The sequence below is a fragment of the Cuculus canorus genome, chromosome 4 (assembly GCF_017976375.1).
Source record: "Cuculus canorus isolate bCucCan1 chromosome 4, bCucCan1.pri, whole genome shotgun sequence".
Classification (NCBI taxonomy): domain Eukaryota; kingdom Metazoa; phylum Chordata; class Aves; order Cuculiformes; family Cuculidae; genus Cuculus; species Cuculus canorus.
The window spans coordinates 2,948,722-2,965,864 of NC_071404.1; the positions used below are offsets into that span (position 1 = coordinate 2,948,722).

The 17,143-nt window shown below is 46.4% G+C and overlaps 1 protein-coding gene across 1 annotated transcript in view; it reads right to left on the reverse strand.

Moving 5' to 3' along the window:
• Nucleotides 1–17,143, reverse strand: part of ATRN (attractin) — a 208,728-nt gene that overhangs the window by 128,133 nt on the left and 63,452 nt on the right. The window contains exons 4-6 of the mRNA XM_054064661.1: nt 8,112–8,240; nt 2,828–3,033; nt 1,388–1,556 (exon numbers count right to left, since the gene is read on the reverse strand). Coding sequence (XP_053920636.1) covers nt 1,388–1,556; nt 2,828–3,033; nt 8,112–8,240 — 504 coding nt within the window. The remainder of the gene's footprint in view (nt 1–1,387; nt 1,557–2,827; nt 3,034–8,111; nt 8,241–17,143) is intronic.

Sequence of the window (17,143 nt, forward strand, 5' to 3'; positions counted from 1 at the left end):
AACTTTGAGAACATAGAGTCCAACCATACTTCTCCACTACTAAACCAGATCCCAGAGCATCTCATTTACCCATCTTTTGATCAGCTCCAGAGATGAGAACTCCACTACCTCCCTGGGCAGCCTCTGCCAGGGCCTCAGAACCCTTTCCATGAAGACATTTTTCCTGACGTCCAATGTGAACCTGCCCTGGTGCGGCTTGAGGCCATTTCCTCTCATTCTATCACCTGTCACTTGGGAGAAAAGATCAATACCAACCTCACTACAACCTCCCTTCAGGCAGCTGCAGACAGCGATGAGGTCTCTCCTCAGCCTCCTTTTCTCCAGGATAAACAACTCCAGGTCCCTCAGCCGCCTCTCATAACCCTTGTTCTCCAGCTCCTTCCCCAGCTCCGTTCCCTTCTCCGGACGCGCTCCAGCCCCTCAATATCTTTCTTGGAATGAGGGGCCCAAAACTGAACCCAGGATTCGAGGGATGGCCTCACCAGCACTGAGTACATGAGCACAATCCCTTTCGTGGTCCTGCTGGCCATGCCGTTTCTGATCCAGACCAAGATGCCATTGGCCTTCTTGGCCACCTGGGCCGCTTCTGGCTGATGTTCAGCCACCGTCAACCAACACCCCCAGGTCCTTCCCTGCCAGGCAGCTTTCCAGCCACTATTCCCCAAGCCTGGAGCTGCACGGGGCTGTTGTGTCTCAAGTCCAGGACTCGGTGCTTGGCCTTGTTGAACCTCATCGCATGGATCCAGCCTGTCCAGATCCCTTCCTGCCCTCAAGCAGAGAAACACTTCTGCCCAGGTTAGTGTCATCTACGAATTTACTACGGGTGCACTCATTCCCTCATCCAGATCATCGATAAAGACATTGAACAGAACTGGACCCAACACTGAGCCCTGGGGAAACCACTTGTGACAGTCGCCAACTGGATTTAACTCCATTTACCATATCTAAGTTACTCTTATATCTCCTTAACTAACTACATAAATATCCTCATCCTAAATTCTTTTCCTTGTTTGGTAATCCATCAGCTGTGCATAAACATCCACAGTAATCAGTGTGTTTTAATTAAGGAGCCAAACACTCTTAAGTCATACAGTTGTAAAGAAGGGCCAACAACACAGAAGCAAAATTATTCTCTTTGAATAGGAGGTCAGATATAATTTAGAAGCCAATATGGTGAATAGTTTAACATTATCAGAAGCAGATTAATCAAAAATTCACTAAACATCCAGAAACTGATGCATTTACCTTTCCTAAATCAACCCACCTCAAATGTGAGTCTGCGTTGTTATTATTAGTGTTTTCCCTGGAGATGGAGCGCAGACCAAAGCACAGCATTCGCTAAAAGTAGTTCCTCTACTACGACTTTTTTATTCAGGTTTATACTCACGCTAAAACCTTCTGAGAGTCAGAATGATTGAAGACATAGCCTCCAACAATCCACATTTTATTGTCATGGATTACAGTTTTGTGAGATGCTCGAGGAAGTTTCGGAAGAGAGTATTCCTCCCGGGTCCAAAACGAGTGGTTTGCAGGAACAGGAATTGAACAGCCAGGACCTGGGAAAATAAGATTTAAAGATTAAGTTGATTTTTTTTCCCCAAAATCTGTTTTTCAGCTGGAGGTCACCATCCTGCACCACAGGAGATGGATGGAAGCTGTGATCCTCCTTTCCTTGCCCACACCAGCAATCTATGATGGATGTGGTGTGAGATCGCCCAGCCGTGACCAACAAATTCAGATCGAAAACTGTTTCCAGAACTAAAAAGCAGTTTTAGATCAGATGAATCAGTGATGCAACAAAGCAGAGACTCCACTCCCATCTCTCTGCTGTGATGACAGGGGGATATGGTGCAGACCCTTCCCACTACACACCAAGGGGGCATCTTCCAGCACTGTTTTAGGTACCATGTACCCACTGAAGTTCCAACATCACCTGCAAAAGCTTCAGGAGCACCACTGAGCACCACACTATAAAAACTCAAGAGTCTACAGCTCTCTTTTCCCTCTTTTCATTCTTCTCCTTCTCAGCAATACATTTTTGTGCATAGTTGTCTAATTTTTCCTATATTTCTGCTGCTCTTCAGCAATTTTTTCATTGCCAGGCTTCCCTTCACCGTTCTCCACAGAGTGGCAGAAGAGCAGCGAGCAGCAAACTCTCAGCAAAGTAAAAAAAAATGCACAGATCATAGAATCATAGAATGGTTTGTGGCGGAAGGGACCTCAAAGCCCATCCAATTCCAATCTCCTGCCATGGGCAGAGACACCTCGCACTGGATCAGGCTGCTCCAAGCCTCATCCAACCTGGCCTTGAACACTTCCAGGGATGGGACAGCCACAAATTGTCTGGGCAACCTGGGCCAGGGCCTCCCCACCCTCAGAGCAAAAAATTTCTTCCTAAGATCTCATCTCAGTCTCCCTACTTTCAGCTTAAAATCCCTTCTCCTCATCCTATCCCAGCACTCCCTGATCCAGAGCTCCTTCTCTGCATTCCTGGAGCCCCTTTCAGCGCTGGAAGCTGCTCTAAGGTCTCCCCAGAGCCTTCTCTTCTCTAAGTTGAACAAAACCAACTCTCTCAGCCAATGCTTGCACACAACAGCTTCGTTCTGCTTTGTATGGTAGGATAGCTGCTTTCTAAAGATTTTTTTAACAATGACAGATGATCCGATACAAAAAGGCAAATGGATTCATCAGATACTTTGTTCCGAGTCAAAACGCTAATACTTATTAAGCAGAACATGCTCAAACACTCCCAATTAAGCTGCAAGAGCCACACACAGAAAAAGAAACCTCTTAAGAAGAGCTTCTCCGCATTAATCAGGACACTCACCTTGCCAGCCAGCCGAGCACACGCACGCCTTCGTATCATTCGAGTTGCAATGCCCTCTCTGAGGCGCCCCGCAATCATCGGTGCAGTAGGGAATATCACAGGCTTCTCCTTTCCAGCGACCGCCACATTCACATTCCAGAGTGTTACTGCTGTTATTGAGCCTACACTCTCCTCGGCCGGAGCAATTATTGGGACACATATTGAAGCTGCAAAAATCAGGGAAAGAAGGTCGGTCAGTAATGAAACAGAATCCCAAGCTGTATCTCTTATTAATGAATACAAGAGTGATGTTGACAAAAGTTAATACATCTGTTTATTAGCGTACAAACCAACAATAGAACCAACAAGCTGGAACAGCTGCCCAGGGAGGGGGTCGAGTCGCCTTCCCTGGAGGTGTTTAAGGAACGGGTGGATGAAGTGCTGAGGGACATGGTTTAGGGAGTGTTAGGAATGGTTGGACTCGATGATCCAATGGGTCACACAGAATCACAGAATTCTTTCCAACCTTGTGATTCTGTGAAGATGCTCATATGGAATGGGACGTGATTCTGCCCTTCTACTCCTCCCCCATGAGACCCCACCTGGAGCAATGACAGGGGGATATGGTGCAGACCCCTTCCCACTACACACCAAGGGGGCATCTTCCAACACTTTTTTAGGTACCATGTACCCACTGAAGTTCCAACATCACCTGCAAAAGCGTCAGGAAAACCACTGAGCACCACACTACAAAAACTCAAGGGTCTACAGCTCTCTTTCCCTCTTTTCATTCTTCTCCTTCTCAGCAATACATTTTTGTGCATAGTTGTCTTATTTTTCCTACATTTCTGCTGCTCTTCAGCATTTTTTTTCATTGCCAGGCTTCCCTTCACAGTTCTCCACAGAGTGGCAGAAGAGCAGCGAGCAGCAAACTCTCAGCAAAGTAAAAAAAAGATGCACAGATCATAGAACCATAGAATGGTTTGGGTTGGAAGGGACCTTGAAGCGCTGTGTCCAGTTCTGGAATTCACAATGTAAAAAGGAGATGAAACTGTTGGAATGGGTCCAGAGGAGGCCACAAAGATGATCCAAGGGCTGGAGCACCTCTGCTATGCGGACAGTCAGAGTTGGGGTTGTTCAGCCTGGAGAAGAGAAGGCTTCAGGCAGACTTTAGAGCAGCTTCCAGTACCTGAAGGGGTTCCAGGAAAGCTGGGGAGGGACTTTTTCAAAGGACATGGAGCGATAGGATGAGGGGGAATGGCTTTAAATTGGAGAGGGGAAGATTTAGATTAGACATTAGGAAGAAATTCTTCACGACGAGGATGGTGAGGCTCAGGAACAGGTAAGTTGTGGCTGCCCCATCCCTGGAGACGTTCAAGTCCAATGAGGCTTTGAGCAGCCTGGTCCACTGGGAGGTGTCCCTGCCCATGGCAGGGGGTGGGACCTGGATGGGCTTTAAGGTCCTTTCCAACCCAAACCATTCTATGATTCTATGGTTCTATGACCTGAAGAGATCTGTTCTCTATCAGCTACGGAGCAGCCTCACTTAATGAGTTAAACTTACAACTCCTCCAAAAAATGATTACTATGATTTTTAGCTGTTTGTAATGCAAATGAATTGCCTCAAAACGCCCAACAGTACGTGGATCAGTGCTTCGGTAAGTTTAATCAGTGCTTAAGGCTTTTGTGGTGTCTGTGTAATTTATACTTAAACTACTCCCAATTACGAGCTATTCTGGGATCTGCTTACCAAAGGAATACATTTGAGATGAATCCTCATCCAAAGATGTGCCTGTTTGGAATCATATCTGATTTTATAAGATCTGCAGTGTAGCTGACGCAAAACCAGACAGATCCTTGGTGAAGGTCCAAATTCTCAGACCCTGTTCATTTCCAAATGGAACCACCAGGGCAGGTTCAGATTGGACATCAGGAAAAGTTTCTTCACCAAAAGGGTTCTGAGGCTGCCCAGGGAGGTGGTGGAGTCCCCATCCCTGGATGGGTTTAAAAGTCGGGTAGATGAGGTGCCCAGGGATCTGGTTGAGTAGTGGACAGATACAGTTGGACTCAATGACCTCAAAAGTCTTTTCCAACAAAGCAATTCTATGATTCTAAATCCCAGTTTTTGCTGGGGTATCAACCAGTATAATCCACAGATGGGGATTCTACGCAACATTCTCATGTGACAGGTGGAGTCACTGGCTCTAAGACCATAATTCCACCGCTGTTTCTTGAGTACCAGTAGCAACTACATAGACTGTTAAACTGAAATGAAATACATACTTCCTTTTTACTCTGAAAAAAAAAGCTGGGAGGAAACCTAACAATCAGAACCCAGAGTAGAAAGAATGCACAAACAGTGCTTGAAAATGGCTTGAAATGATCAAGAATGTGAAGAGTTAAGAAAATATTAAAGTAACTCAAAGAGATTGTAAAAAGGCAAAGTTATTCTGCACAAGAACTTCTCCATTATGTTGCAATGGTGCAACCCCAACAGATGGCAGTAGGTGGTGTCAAGGTTTACAGTTATCAGACAGGCTTTCAAAATGCTCCTGTTTCACCGCTGGGTTCCAAGTAACTTTTCGGAGGCTCCTTGGTTTCTTCACAGCTTTTAAGGGGTGCTCAGTGCCCCACATGCTTCAAAGAACCCACTCACCATTTAAGTGCTTAATAAGGATGAAAGCACCAAGATAACAATTCAAAAAACAAACACCTTACTTGAAGGATAACTTCTGATTTTGCAAAAAGTCAGTTGTGACCAAGGATTTTGCAGCTGAGTTTTTGGAAAGAGGGAAGAACTCCCTCTGTGCCAAAAATAAAATCTCGCAATGCAGCACAAACATAATTTGCATCTGTAGGAGAGAAAAATGCCAAGCCCGTGATCCCCACCAGAAGCAAGAAATTCCATCTCTGGATAGAAATGCCATCTATGTCCACACTGAGATCATTTACTGTCATGGTTTGAGCTAAATCAGAACCAGTTTTCCAACTTCAGCTCAGTCTTATGTGAGTAACTTCATTTTCTGAAAGTTCACTGCATGTTTTTCAGATGGAGTTTGTCTCTCGCACGGATCACACGGGGCACTGGGATGCAGAAAGGACACTGCTTGTCCTTATTCCTACAGAACCCAAGGCCATCCATAAGCTGGTGGAGCCCTGAGTCAAAGAGGTGAGAAAGGTGGCACCTGTAGGAGGGGCGGACAGGACAGGTGACTCCAAACTGGCCAAGAGAGGATTCCATCCCATAGACGTCATACTCGGGATAAAACTGAGAGATCATGAGGGTCTTGCTCTCTTCTTTGATGGCCGATGTCCAGTGAGGACCTCGTCTGTCTGTTTGCCCATGACCCTGGATCCGTGCATTCCTGAATCCAGTTTGTGAGCCCGGCTCCCTCCTAACCTCGGACCCTTTCCCTCGTGTCTGCTCTGCAGCATCGAGGGGTGGGGGCACAATTTCATATATTTGTCTGTATTTTATTACCTTCTATTATTTTCTTCATCATCATCATTATCATCATCCTCATCATCATCATTACCATGCTTTTATTAAAGCTGTAGTTTTAGTTTCCGATCCAGAAATCTTTTCCTCTCAATTTCCTTTCCTCTTTCCCTGGGTGTGGGGAGGAGGAAGGGACTTGGGAGCCCAGCTGCTCAATTTTAGCTGAAATTGGCCAGGCTTAAACAGTGACATGTAGTTCAAGATAAAACCACCCCAACAGCAGCCGATGAATTAGGGACCACCCTAAAATCATTTTTCAAGAGCTTATTGGTGAGGACTAAAGATATATTTGTGAACAGAACCCATCTAAAATATTTCAAATATGAAGTGAAAAACATAACAAATCCATTCTAGACTAAAAGGGAGTTAGATTAAGCAATTCGAGCCAAGGACTGGATAAGAAATGGGGTTCCTCAGGGCTCAGTACTGGGTCCAACCCTGTTCAGTGTCTTTATCAATGACCTGGATGAAGGCATTGAGTGCACTCTCAGCAAGTCTGTGGATGACACTACACTGGGAGGAAGTGTGGATCTGCTGGAGGGTAGGGAGGCTCTGCAAAGGGATCTGAACAGGCTGGACTGCTGGGCCGAGACCAATGGCATGAGGTTCAACAAGGCCAAATGCTGGGTCCTGCACTTGGGGCACAACAACCCTATGCAGTGCTACAGACTGGGGGAAGAGTGGCTGGAGAGCTGCACGGAGGAGAAGGACCTGGGGGTAATGGTTGACAGCAACTGACCATGAGCCAGCAGTGTGCCCAGGTGGCCAAGAAGGCCAATGGCATCTTGGCTTGGATCAGAAACGGCGTGGTCATCAGGTTCAGAGAGGTTATTCTCCACCTGTACTCAGCACTGGTGAGATCGCACCTCGAATGCTGTGTTCAGTTCTGCGGCCCTCACCACAAGAAGGATGTTGAGGCTCTGGAGAGTGTCCAGAGAAGAGCAACGAAGCTGGGGAAGGGGCTGGAGAACAAGTCTTACGAGGAGCGGCTGAAAGACCTGGGGTTGTTTAGCCTGGAGAAGTGAAGGCTGAGGGGAGAACTTATTACTCTCTACAACTACCTGAAAGGAGGTGGTGGAGAGGAGGGAGCTGGGCTCTTCTCCCAAGTGACAGGGGACAGGACAAGAGGGAATGGCCTGAAGCTCCGCCAGGGGAGGTTCAGGCTGGATATCAGAAAAAGATTCTTCACGGAAAGAGTCATCAGGCACTGGAACAGCTGCCCAGGGAGGGGGTCAAGTCGCCTTCTCTGGAGGTGTTTAAGGAACGGGTGGATGAAGTGCTTAGGGACATGGTTTAAGGGAGTGTTAGGAATGGTTGGACTCGATGATCCAGTGGGTCTTTTCCAACCTGGTGATTCTATGATTCTATGAAGAAAGAGCATCCCAAGGAACACTGGTTGAGGATCCTCAACAGGAGGTACAGAGCAGTGTCCCGAGTGTGTGCACTTGTTCAAGAGGGTGTTTGTACAGAAGCCTCTCTGCAAACACGTACAGAGCGCACACGTGCACAAAATACATCAGCTCTGGTTGAATGAATATGATGAAATAAATCTAATCACATCAAATAAATAATATGCCTTTTGAAGCAAACATTTACCCACACTTCCAATTGACAACTGAAGCCGTTCTGAGCACATCCCAGTTATTAGCCACTGCAAGGGTATAATAAAGATAAAAATCTAAATTTAAGTATCTACTGGTAATTACACGCTTCAGCAGCAATTGCTTATTTCATGATAAAACCGAGAAAAAAGGGAAACCTCTTTTTGCTCAACCTGCAATGTTGCCTTGGAGCCGCGCTACTTACTTATACGTGATGTTAAACCCTGTTAAGTTGTAGGCAGCATCACTGAAGAAATGCAGAAGAGCATACCCAGAAGTGGCTACAACTTCTGGTACAGTTTCATTGCTGTCTTTCTCAGGAACGATGAGACCACTGGAAAAGAAAAAAGGACAAAAGAAAGTCGTGTTAGAAGTGAAATAAAAGAGCAAAGCAACAACAACAGACGCATCAGGATTAATAAAAAAAAATTGCAATAAGGTATTCATGTGCATTTACTGCAAGTTTAAAGTATTTGTGGAAAGTTTTCATGTGTTACACCAGGCTGCTTTTCTTTAAGAGAACTCCTGAAAAGTTCAGAAGAAAACATCTCGACATTGTGAATACGGATACTCAACCACCCCTCAAAACAACCTCAAAGGCGCAAGAACCCTCAAGTCCCTCTCAGAAAGATAAAACCACATTCATAGAATGCCAGGTTGGAAGGGACCTCAGGGACCATCTGGTCCAACTTTTCAGGTGATGTATGGTTGAACTGAGATGGCCCAGCACCCTGGCAAGCTGAGCCTTAGAAGTGTCCAGTGTAGAGGAATCCACCACTTCCCTGCGGAGATCAATCCCATGTTTAATTGAAAAATTTCCTTCTGGAATGCAATCAGAATCTCTCCAGGAGCAACTTACCCCTATTACTCCTTGTCTTTTCCATGTGACTCATCATAAAAAAGGAGTTTCCATCCTCTTGGTAGACATCCTCTATGTACTGGTACATGGTAATGAGGTCTTGCCTGAGCCTGCTCCTCTCAAGGCTGAGCAACCCCAGTTGTCCCAGCCTTAGAGAAGGTTTCCCAGTCCTGTGATCACCTCAGTGGCCCTTCTTTGGGATCTCTCCAGCCTGTCCACATAATATTTGTACAGCAGGGACCAAAACTGGATGCAGCACTCCAGGTATGCCCTGACAAGCACTAAGTGAAGTGGAAGAATGACTTCTTCCCAAACCATTCTATACTTCTACAAAACAAGGATATCGAGGCCATCAGCAGCAGCATTACTGCTGTCCACAACTTTAGTCTACAAGACAGAATCACAGAATGGTTCGGGTTAGAAGGGATTTTAAAGCCCATCCAGTTCCAACTCCCTGTTATGGGCAGGGACATCTCCCACTGGGTCAGGCTGCTCCAAGCCCCAACCAACCTGGCCTTGAACATCTCCAGGGATGGGGCAGCCACCACTTCCCTGGGCAATCTGTTCCAGGGCCTCCCCACCCTCATTGTGAAGAATTTCTTCCTCATGTCTAACCTAAATCTTCCCCCTTCCAATTTAGAGCCATTCCCCCTCATCCTATCACTCCAGGTCTTTGTAAAAAGTCCCTTCCCAGCTTTCTTGTAGTCCTTTCAGGTACCGGAAGGTTGGTCTAAGGTCTCCCCGGAGCCTTCTCTCCTCCAGGCTGAACAACCCCAACTCGCTCAGCCTGTTATCATTATTATTCTCTTATTAAACAGGATCCACACCTAAAACAATCTGGCATGTTTGAAAACTGAAATTCATGCATCCCGAAAGAATAAATCCCGTTGTACCAAGCACAACTAAAGGTCTGTCAAGCCCAGCCTCTCGTTCTGACTCTAGGCTACAGCAAATGCTTGGGAAAGACTGTCAGAAATAAAGCCAATACGGAGTATTTTGGTGCTGTATTATCCAGCTTCACCCACAGTTCAGGTGCTTTGACCTGAAGAACGTACCCGAGTCAGCATATTTAAATGAACCATTCATCCATGCTTCTGTCTAATTTCTTCCTCAAGCATTTATACCCTTTCCACCTGGAAAATCTGCAGTAGCAAGGTCGACAATTTAATGTTGCAATGGCTTTTTACGGTCATTTTACGTCCACTGCCTGAGCATCCACAGAAGTCTCTTGAGCTTTTCCTCTCTGAGAAGTAAGTACAACCACCCTTACTCACCATCCTCCTGCCACCTACTCTTTCATAAAGCTCCATCCGACTCATAACACCCACATTTGTTGTCTTTTCTGTCCTAAAAGGCTGTCACACTCACTATTCCCACCTCATTCCTTGCTTTACACTTCTGGTTGCTTCTAGCTATTTATCTACACCCTTCCAGGTTCTGTGAGATCCTCCAGCTTTTTAGTTTTCCAAGGGTGGTGGAGAGAAGGGAGGATGGTGGCCAAGACTATCTGGAGATTAGATAAGACTACAGATTTATATCATGATCTGCCAAAAGAAGTGCCAAGAAGACCTCATCGCAGCCTTCCAGTACTCAAAGGGGGTCTACAAAAAACAGCTGTGGAGAGGTTCTTCATCAGGAGGCACAGGGATAGGATGAGAGGGGATGGTTTTAAGCTGAAATAAGGGAGATTGAGATGAGATTTTAGGAAGAAATGTTTTCCTATGAGGGTGGTGAGGCCCTGGCCCAGGTTGCCCAGAGAAGCTGTGCCTGTCCCATCCCTGGAGGTGTTCAAGGCCAGGCTGAATGGGGCTTTGAGCAACCGGATCTAGCGGGAAGTATCCCTGCCCATGGCAGGGGGGTTGGAACTGGATGGGCTTTAAAATCCCTTCCAACCCAAACCATTCCATGCTTCTTCGAAAATACCTGGAGAAAGCTGGCAAGAAGACCAAATGCCTCTTGAAGAAAGTACCTACCACCTATTTATCTACTGCACAGAATGGGAATGTTGATTTTTCTTGTAGCAGAAGCCTGACAACAACAAAACAAAGAAGTCCATTCCTCCCTCATACAAAAGATATAAGAAGCATAAATTTGAAGTTGGCTGCATTAATTTTTCTTTAAAGCCTTTATCTAAGCAAAGCGCATTGTCTGCCACCACCTATTCACAGTCAGCTGTTATTTCCTTGTAGAGAAGAATCTTTCCCCCAGCCTCAGCTCTATTTTCAAAGGCTAAGTCAAAGCTTTATGAAAGGCAGAGGCTCAAATTCCAGAGTGGAGCGTGTCAGGCAGTGAACCAAAGGCAGCTCCGGCAGCTCCAGGGTTGCAGCCCTCCTGGGAAAGCAGCCGAGCCTGGTTTCGTGCCCTGCGACTTCTCAACATCCGAGGGCACAGACTAAAAAGCAACGATGAAAAGAATTTTCCCCTCTGAAAAGAACTTACTTCTCCTCTTTTCAGAGCAGAAAGCAAACGTACTTGATGACAGCTCCTAGCATGGGGTAAATGGGTTTCTACACCCAAGAAAAGCACGCACAGCTACCTCCAACAACCCATTCACGTCGCCTGGAAAGCACTTTGCATGTGACCTGAATTTTTCAGTCCCCACGATACAATACAATGGTGTGCTCGAAGAATAACACAGACACCCAGCGATCCCTGCCAAAAGCTTTTGCTAACAATGTTGGGGGTGTTTGCACTAAGAATCACAGAATCGCTGGGTTGGAAAAGAACTTTGAGATCATAGAGTCCAACCGTACCCGTCTACTACTCAACCAGATCCCTGACCATCACATCTACCCAGATTTAAAACACCTCCAGGGATGAGGACTCCACCACCTCCCTGGGCAGCCTCTGCCAGGGCCTCAGAACCCTTTCTGTGAAGAAATTTTTCCTGATGTCCAATCTGAACCTGCCCTGGTGCAACTTGAGGACATATCCTCTCATCCTATCAGCTGTCACTTGGGAGAAGATATCAACACCCACCTCCTTTCAGATAGTTGTGGACAGCGATAAGGTCTCCTCAACCTCCTCTTCTCCAGGATAAACAATCCCAGGTCCGGCAGCCGCTCCTCATAACCCTTGCTCTCCAGCCCCTTCCCCAGCTCCGTTCCTTTCTCTGGACGCGCTCCAGCCTGTCAGTGTCCTTCTTGGACTGAGTGACTCAAAACTGGACACAGGAGTCAATGTGTGGCCTCACCAGTACCTGGTCCAGGGGAACAATCGCTTCCCCACTCTTACTGGTCACGCTGTTTCTGATCCAAGCCAAGATGCCATTGGCCTTCTTGGCCACCTGGGCCATTGCTGGCTCATGTTCAGCCACTGTCAACGAACACTCCCAGGTCCTTCTCTGCTGGGCAGCTTTCCAGCCACTCTTCCCCAAGCCTGGAGCTGCACAGGGTTGATTGTTGTGTCTCAAGTGCAGGACCCGGTACTCAGCCTCGTTGAACCTCATACCATTGGCCTCAACCCATCAATTCAGTCTGTTCAGATCCCTCGGCAGAGCCTCCCTACCCTGAAACAGATCCGACACTTTTGCCCAGCTTAGCGTCATCCGCAGCAGCGTAAGAGATGGGAGTTACATATACGGTATAAATCTGCAAAACAACACTTCCTGCACAACAAGTCTTATTGTGGACGAAAAGATACCCTTTGTTTTATCAACACACCATAAAAACACAGTAACCTGATCCCATGTTTTGCCTAAACAACTCCAGCACATTTGCTGATAAGGAGCTGAATAAATATTTCCTCGTGAGAAATCCAGTTATTTTTTCATCTTTCAGATCTCAAGGATATGGGATTAAAAGGCAAATTTCACTGCCTTTTCTTCCATGTGTAGAGGTGCCTGTTTCACTCTAAAATTCGAGATTTCTGATCTGGTGAAGATCTCTCCCAACAGACCTCGAAACATCAAAGAACAAAAAGCCTAATAAAGTTCTCCTTGTTGTTTGGCTCAGAGTTTTCCTTTGTAATGCAAACTGTAGGACAGGAAAACAGACATCTGAATATAATTCAGGGTATGGCAAACTACAGCTCAGGGACAAGAGAAAATTCCTTTGTTCTGGTTTATTCTTCTTTGGTCTTACTCTTATAGCACTTATCGCTGATATTACAGGGTAGGAGGGCCCTGGAGAGGGGAAAATAACGGCAGCAAAGAATAAAAGTACAGAGAAAAGAGCAGCAGTGAAAGAAGACAAAAATCTTCCCCAATAACCTTTCCTAATAAAAGGATGAGCACAGGACGATTTGTTTCTTCGCACAAAGTTTGATTTGGGAATTTGTTGGGAAGAACTTAGGTACGTCCATAGTGGATGCTCTCACCACTCCCTCCTGTTTGCTTCTTTCTTCCCATGTTTTCCTGCTGGCTCGCATCTAAACATACTAAAGAGGATGTTATTCTACCTACACAAGTTTAAAAGAGCCTGGAGAAATAGATTATTAGATTGCAATTTCGTTCAGGGAAAGCCAGGAAGAAAACACAACACCGCGATAACGATCAGGTCCTCAAAAGGTCGAACCTCAAAAACCACAAATAAATAGTCCTGAACAGAAGGGTTTTGAGAGAGTTGGGATTGTTCAGTCTGGAGAACACAAGACTCTGGGGAGACTTTAGTGCAGCTTCCAGTACGGAAAGGGGCTCCAGGAAAGATGGGAAGGGGCTCTTGATCAGAGAATGCAGTGAGGGGAATGGTTTTAGTCTGAAAGAGAGGGGACTGAGATAAGATCTTAGGAAGAAACTTTTAATTGCAAGTGTATTGAAAAACTGGCCCAGGTTGTCCAAAGAAGTGGTGGCTGCCCCATCCCTGGAGGTGTTCAAGGCCAGGCTGGACAAGGTTTTGAGCAGCCTGGTCCAGTGGGAGGTGTCCCTCCCCATGGCAGGGGGGTGGGAACTGGATCATCTTTAAGATCCCTTCCAACTCCAACCATTCTATGACTCTATGAAATCAGTGTGCACCACAGCATCACTTTCAATAAAACAGCAAAACCAGAATTTACTTTCCCTGCCATGAAAAAAAAAATTCAATAGGCAGAATCAGTATGATAAAGGATTAAGCAAGACTTCCTTTAAACTACAATCCAGAATCTCTCAGAGCCTCAGCTCTGGCCAAGATTAACCTATTTCACAATGTACCGCTTCCATTTCTTTTTATAAGGTTTCAAAACATTTTGCAATCATCACTACTCCAAGGCAAACAAATCCTCCTACGCAGCTGAGCTGCCCAATGACACCATTTCTGAGGCGTTGAAAGGCAAACCTCTGTTTTGCCCTGAAACACTTCTATTTTCTCTCCGCCGGATTTGTAGAGTCAGTGGCAGAGAGACAAACAATATCCAGGAGACCCAACTCTCGCCCTGCGCACCGCTCTCTCCCAGGCATCACAGGAGAAAGGGAATTATTTAAAATGAAGAGCATCTTCTGTATTATTTTTCTTGATCCAGGTTGGATGAGGCTTAGAGGAGCCTGATCTAGTCGGAGGTGTCCCTGCCTGTGGCTGCGGGGAGGAACTGGATGAACTTGAAGGTCCCTTCCAACCCAAATCATTCGATGATTCTATGAAATCATGCTAATCTCATAAATGAAAACTGCCTTGCTCCTAGGAGGAAAACTGTGGCTGCCCCATCCCTGGAGGTGTTCAAGACCACGTTGGATGGGGCTCTGAGCTACGTGGTCCAGTGGGGGGTGTCCCTGCCCAAGGCAGGGGGTTGGGACTGGGTGGGCTTTGGGGTCCCTTCCAACCCAAATCATTCTGTGATTCTATGTTTTGCTATAGAAGCGTCACGGTGACGATGTACTTATCATGTTCTGCTGGGACCTAACCTGCCATGGTGGCGGAGATCTGAAGCATAAGAAGTTCTACCGAGCAGAAAACAGGCAAAAAGGAATCAGATAAGAGCCACAAAACAAAAAGAAGAATATAGAGAGTACAGATCAAAGAGAAGCAAAAGGATAAAGGTGATAGTGAAAAATCAGTAGCACACTGGCTTCCCAGTCCATCAAAACGCAATGCAAGGCAATTTTCTCCTCAATACTTTGACCCACCTGAGCACGCCTGCAAAACACCACCATTTCTTCTTTATTAAAACTAGTCCGTGCGCATCCCCGTACTCACAACTACAAGAGGAGAACTAAACAAAAAAGTAAACAAACCAAAAATAGAAACTATAAGAGATTAAAAATAAATCAGTGCCAAAAAAATAATAAGGGGTGGAGAAAATAATAAGACATCTCCAATTTATTTTCTTAAAGGAAAAGCTCAGATTCTTGTGCAGCAAGGCGACTCCCAAGTGCAAGGTCCTACCCCTGGCTCAGGGCAATGTGCAGTTTCAATCCAGGATGGGGGATGACATGACTGAGAGCTCTCCTGCAGAGAAGGACTTGGGGTGCTGGAGGATGAGAAGCTCACCATGAGCCGGCAACGGGCGCTCACAGCCCAGAAATCAACTGTGCCCTGGGCGGCATTCAAAGCAGTGTGGCCAGCAGGGCCAGGGAGGGGATTCTGCCCCTCTGCTCCGGTCTGGTAAGACCTCACCTGGACTCTTCTGCATCCACTTCTGGAATCCCCAGCATAAGAAGGAAATGGAACTGTTGGCATGGGTCCACAGGATGCCACAGAGATGATGCGATGGCTGGAGCACCTCTGCTATCAGGACAGGCTGAGACAGTTGGGGTTGTTCAGCCTGGAAAAGAGAAGGAAGGCTCCAGGGAGACCTTAGAGCAGCCTCCAGTACTGAAAGGGGCTCCAGGAAAGCTGAGGAGGGGCTTATTACAAGGGGCTGGAGTGACAGGATGAGGGAGAATGACTTTAAATTGGAAGAGGGAAGATTTAGATTGGAAATTAGGAAGAAATTCTTTATGATGAGGGTGGTGAGGCTCTGGCCCAGGTTCCCCAGGGAAGCTGTGGCTGCCCCATCCCTGGAGGTGTTCAAGGCCAGGTTGGAGGGGGCCTTGAGCAGCCTGATCCAGTGGGAGGTGTTCCTGCCCCATGACAAGGGTTTGGAACTGGATGAGCTTTAAGGTCCCTTCCAACCTAAAGATAACCTCAAGTTACAAGAGGCAGGTCCCGTTTCCTGAGGGTACAGGAGCTCACACGGAGGTGGCACAGAGCAGCCAGCTCCACCAGTGGCCATCAGGCAGTCGCTGCTGTGTGTCCGTGTTGCCACCACGACCATTCACCTGGCACGAAGAGCAACCGCGAGCCAAGTGCACCCCCAGCGCCAAGTACAGATCCACGGCCAAAGGTCTTGCAAGAGAAGGATTGCTTTCGAAGAGGAAAACACTTCCCAGTGATCAGCGTAAAATGAAACGAAAGGTCCCAAAGCAGCTCCAGTAAATGTTTAACATGGAGTGAAGTTGAGAACACAACCAACAAAGCTCATAGAGTGATCATATTTTATCTGCTGCAGCTTTCTTTGCTTGGTGCAGACCAAGAGGTCTCCACAATCCATTTCCTCCACAATCTTTAACTGCATTTTTTTTTGAAGCAGCACATTTCTACAGTCCCATGTTGCCTACAATCACAAATAAAAACCACCAAAGATACTTTTAGCCTTGCTTAATAGAATAAAAAGCTTTAATGCGGAGGACCAGGCTGCCCCGGACACACTCAGACTACAAGGAGTTTAGTAAACACTTTATGCAGATACTTGCCCTGTGTAAATGTTAGCATTCTGCAAATATTTATCACAGTTAAAAATTGATAAAACCAATCTAACGTTCCTCCATACTGCAGAGCTGAGGATTTCCGAGATCATCTTTTATTCAGGGTAAATATCGCACTGTGAACAAACAAAAGCAAACACCAGAATTCTGGATGAGGAAGATGGTGAGGAACTGGTCCAGGTCGCCCAGAGAAGTCATGGATGCTCCATCCCTGGAGATGTTCCAGGCAAGGTTGGATGGAGCTTTTGAGCAGCCTGGTCCAGTGGGAGGTGCCCCTGCCCATGGCATGGGGTGGAACTGAATCATCTTTGAGCTTCCTTCCAATCCAAACCACTGTGTGATTCTAAGAAATGGGAATCGACTCCTTTCCGTACTTTATGGAATTTCTTCTTCCCGTCCCTGCCCACGGCAGAGGGATTGGAACTGGATGGGCTTTAATGTCCCTTCCAACCCAAACCATTCATGATTCTCTGATCAGAAAGTCAAGAAAACAAGATCAGAGCAGTGAAGGAAGCTTGAGCTCCGGCAACTGCTGTAAAAAGCCAAGGAGGTAACAAAAACTGAGCTTTAGAGAAGGAGGAATTTACAGCATTTATCAACAAACTCCAAAAGTTGACAGCATCCAACTGTACGAAGCTCAGTGTTGCAAATCCCCTGGCACGGTGTAAAAATAGCGAGGAGTGAAATATGGTTATGGTTGATATTAAAATTTAATATAAGC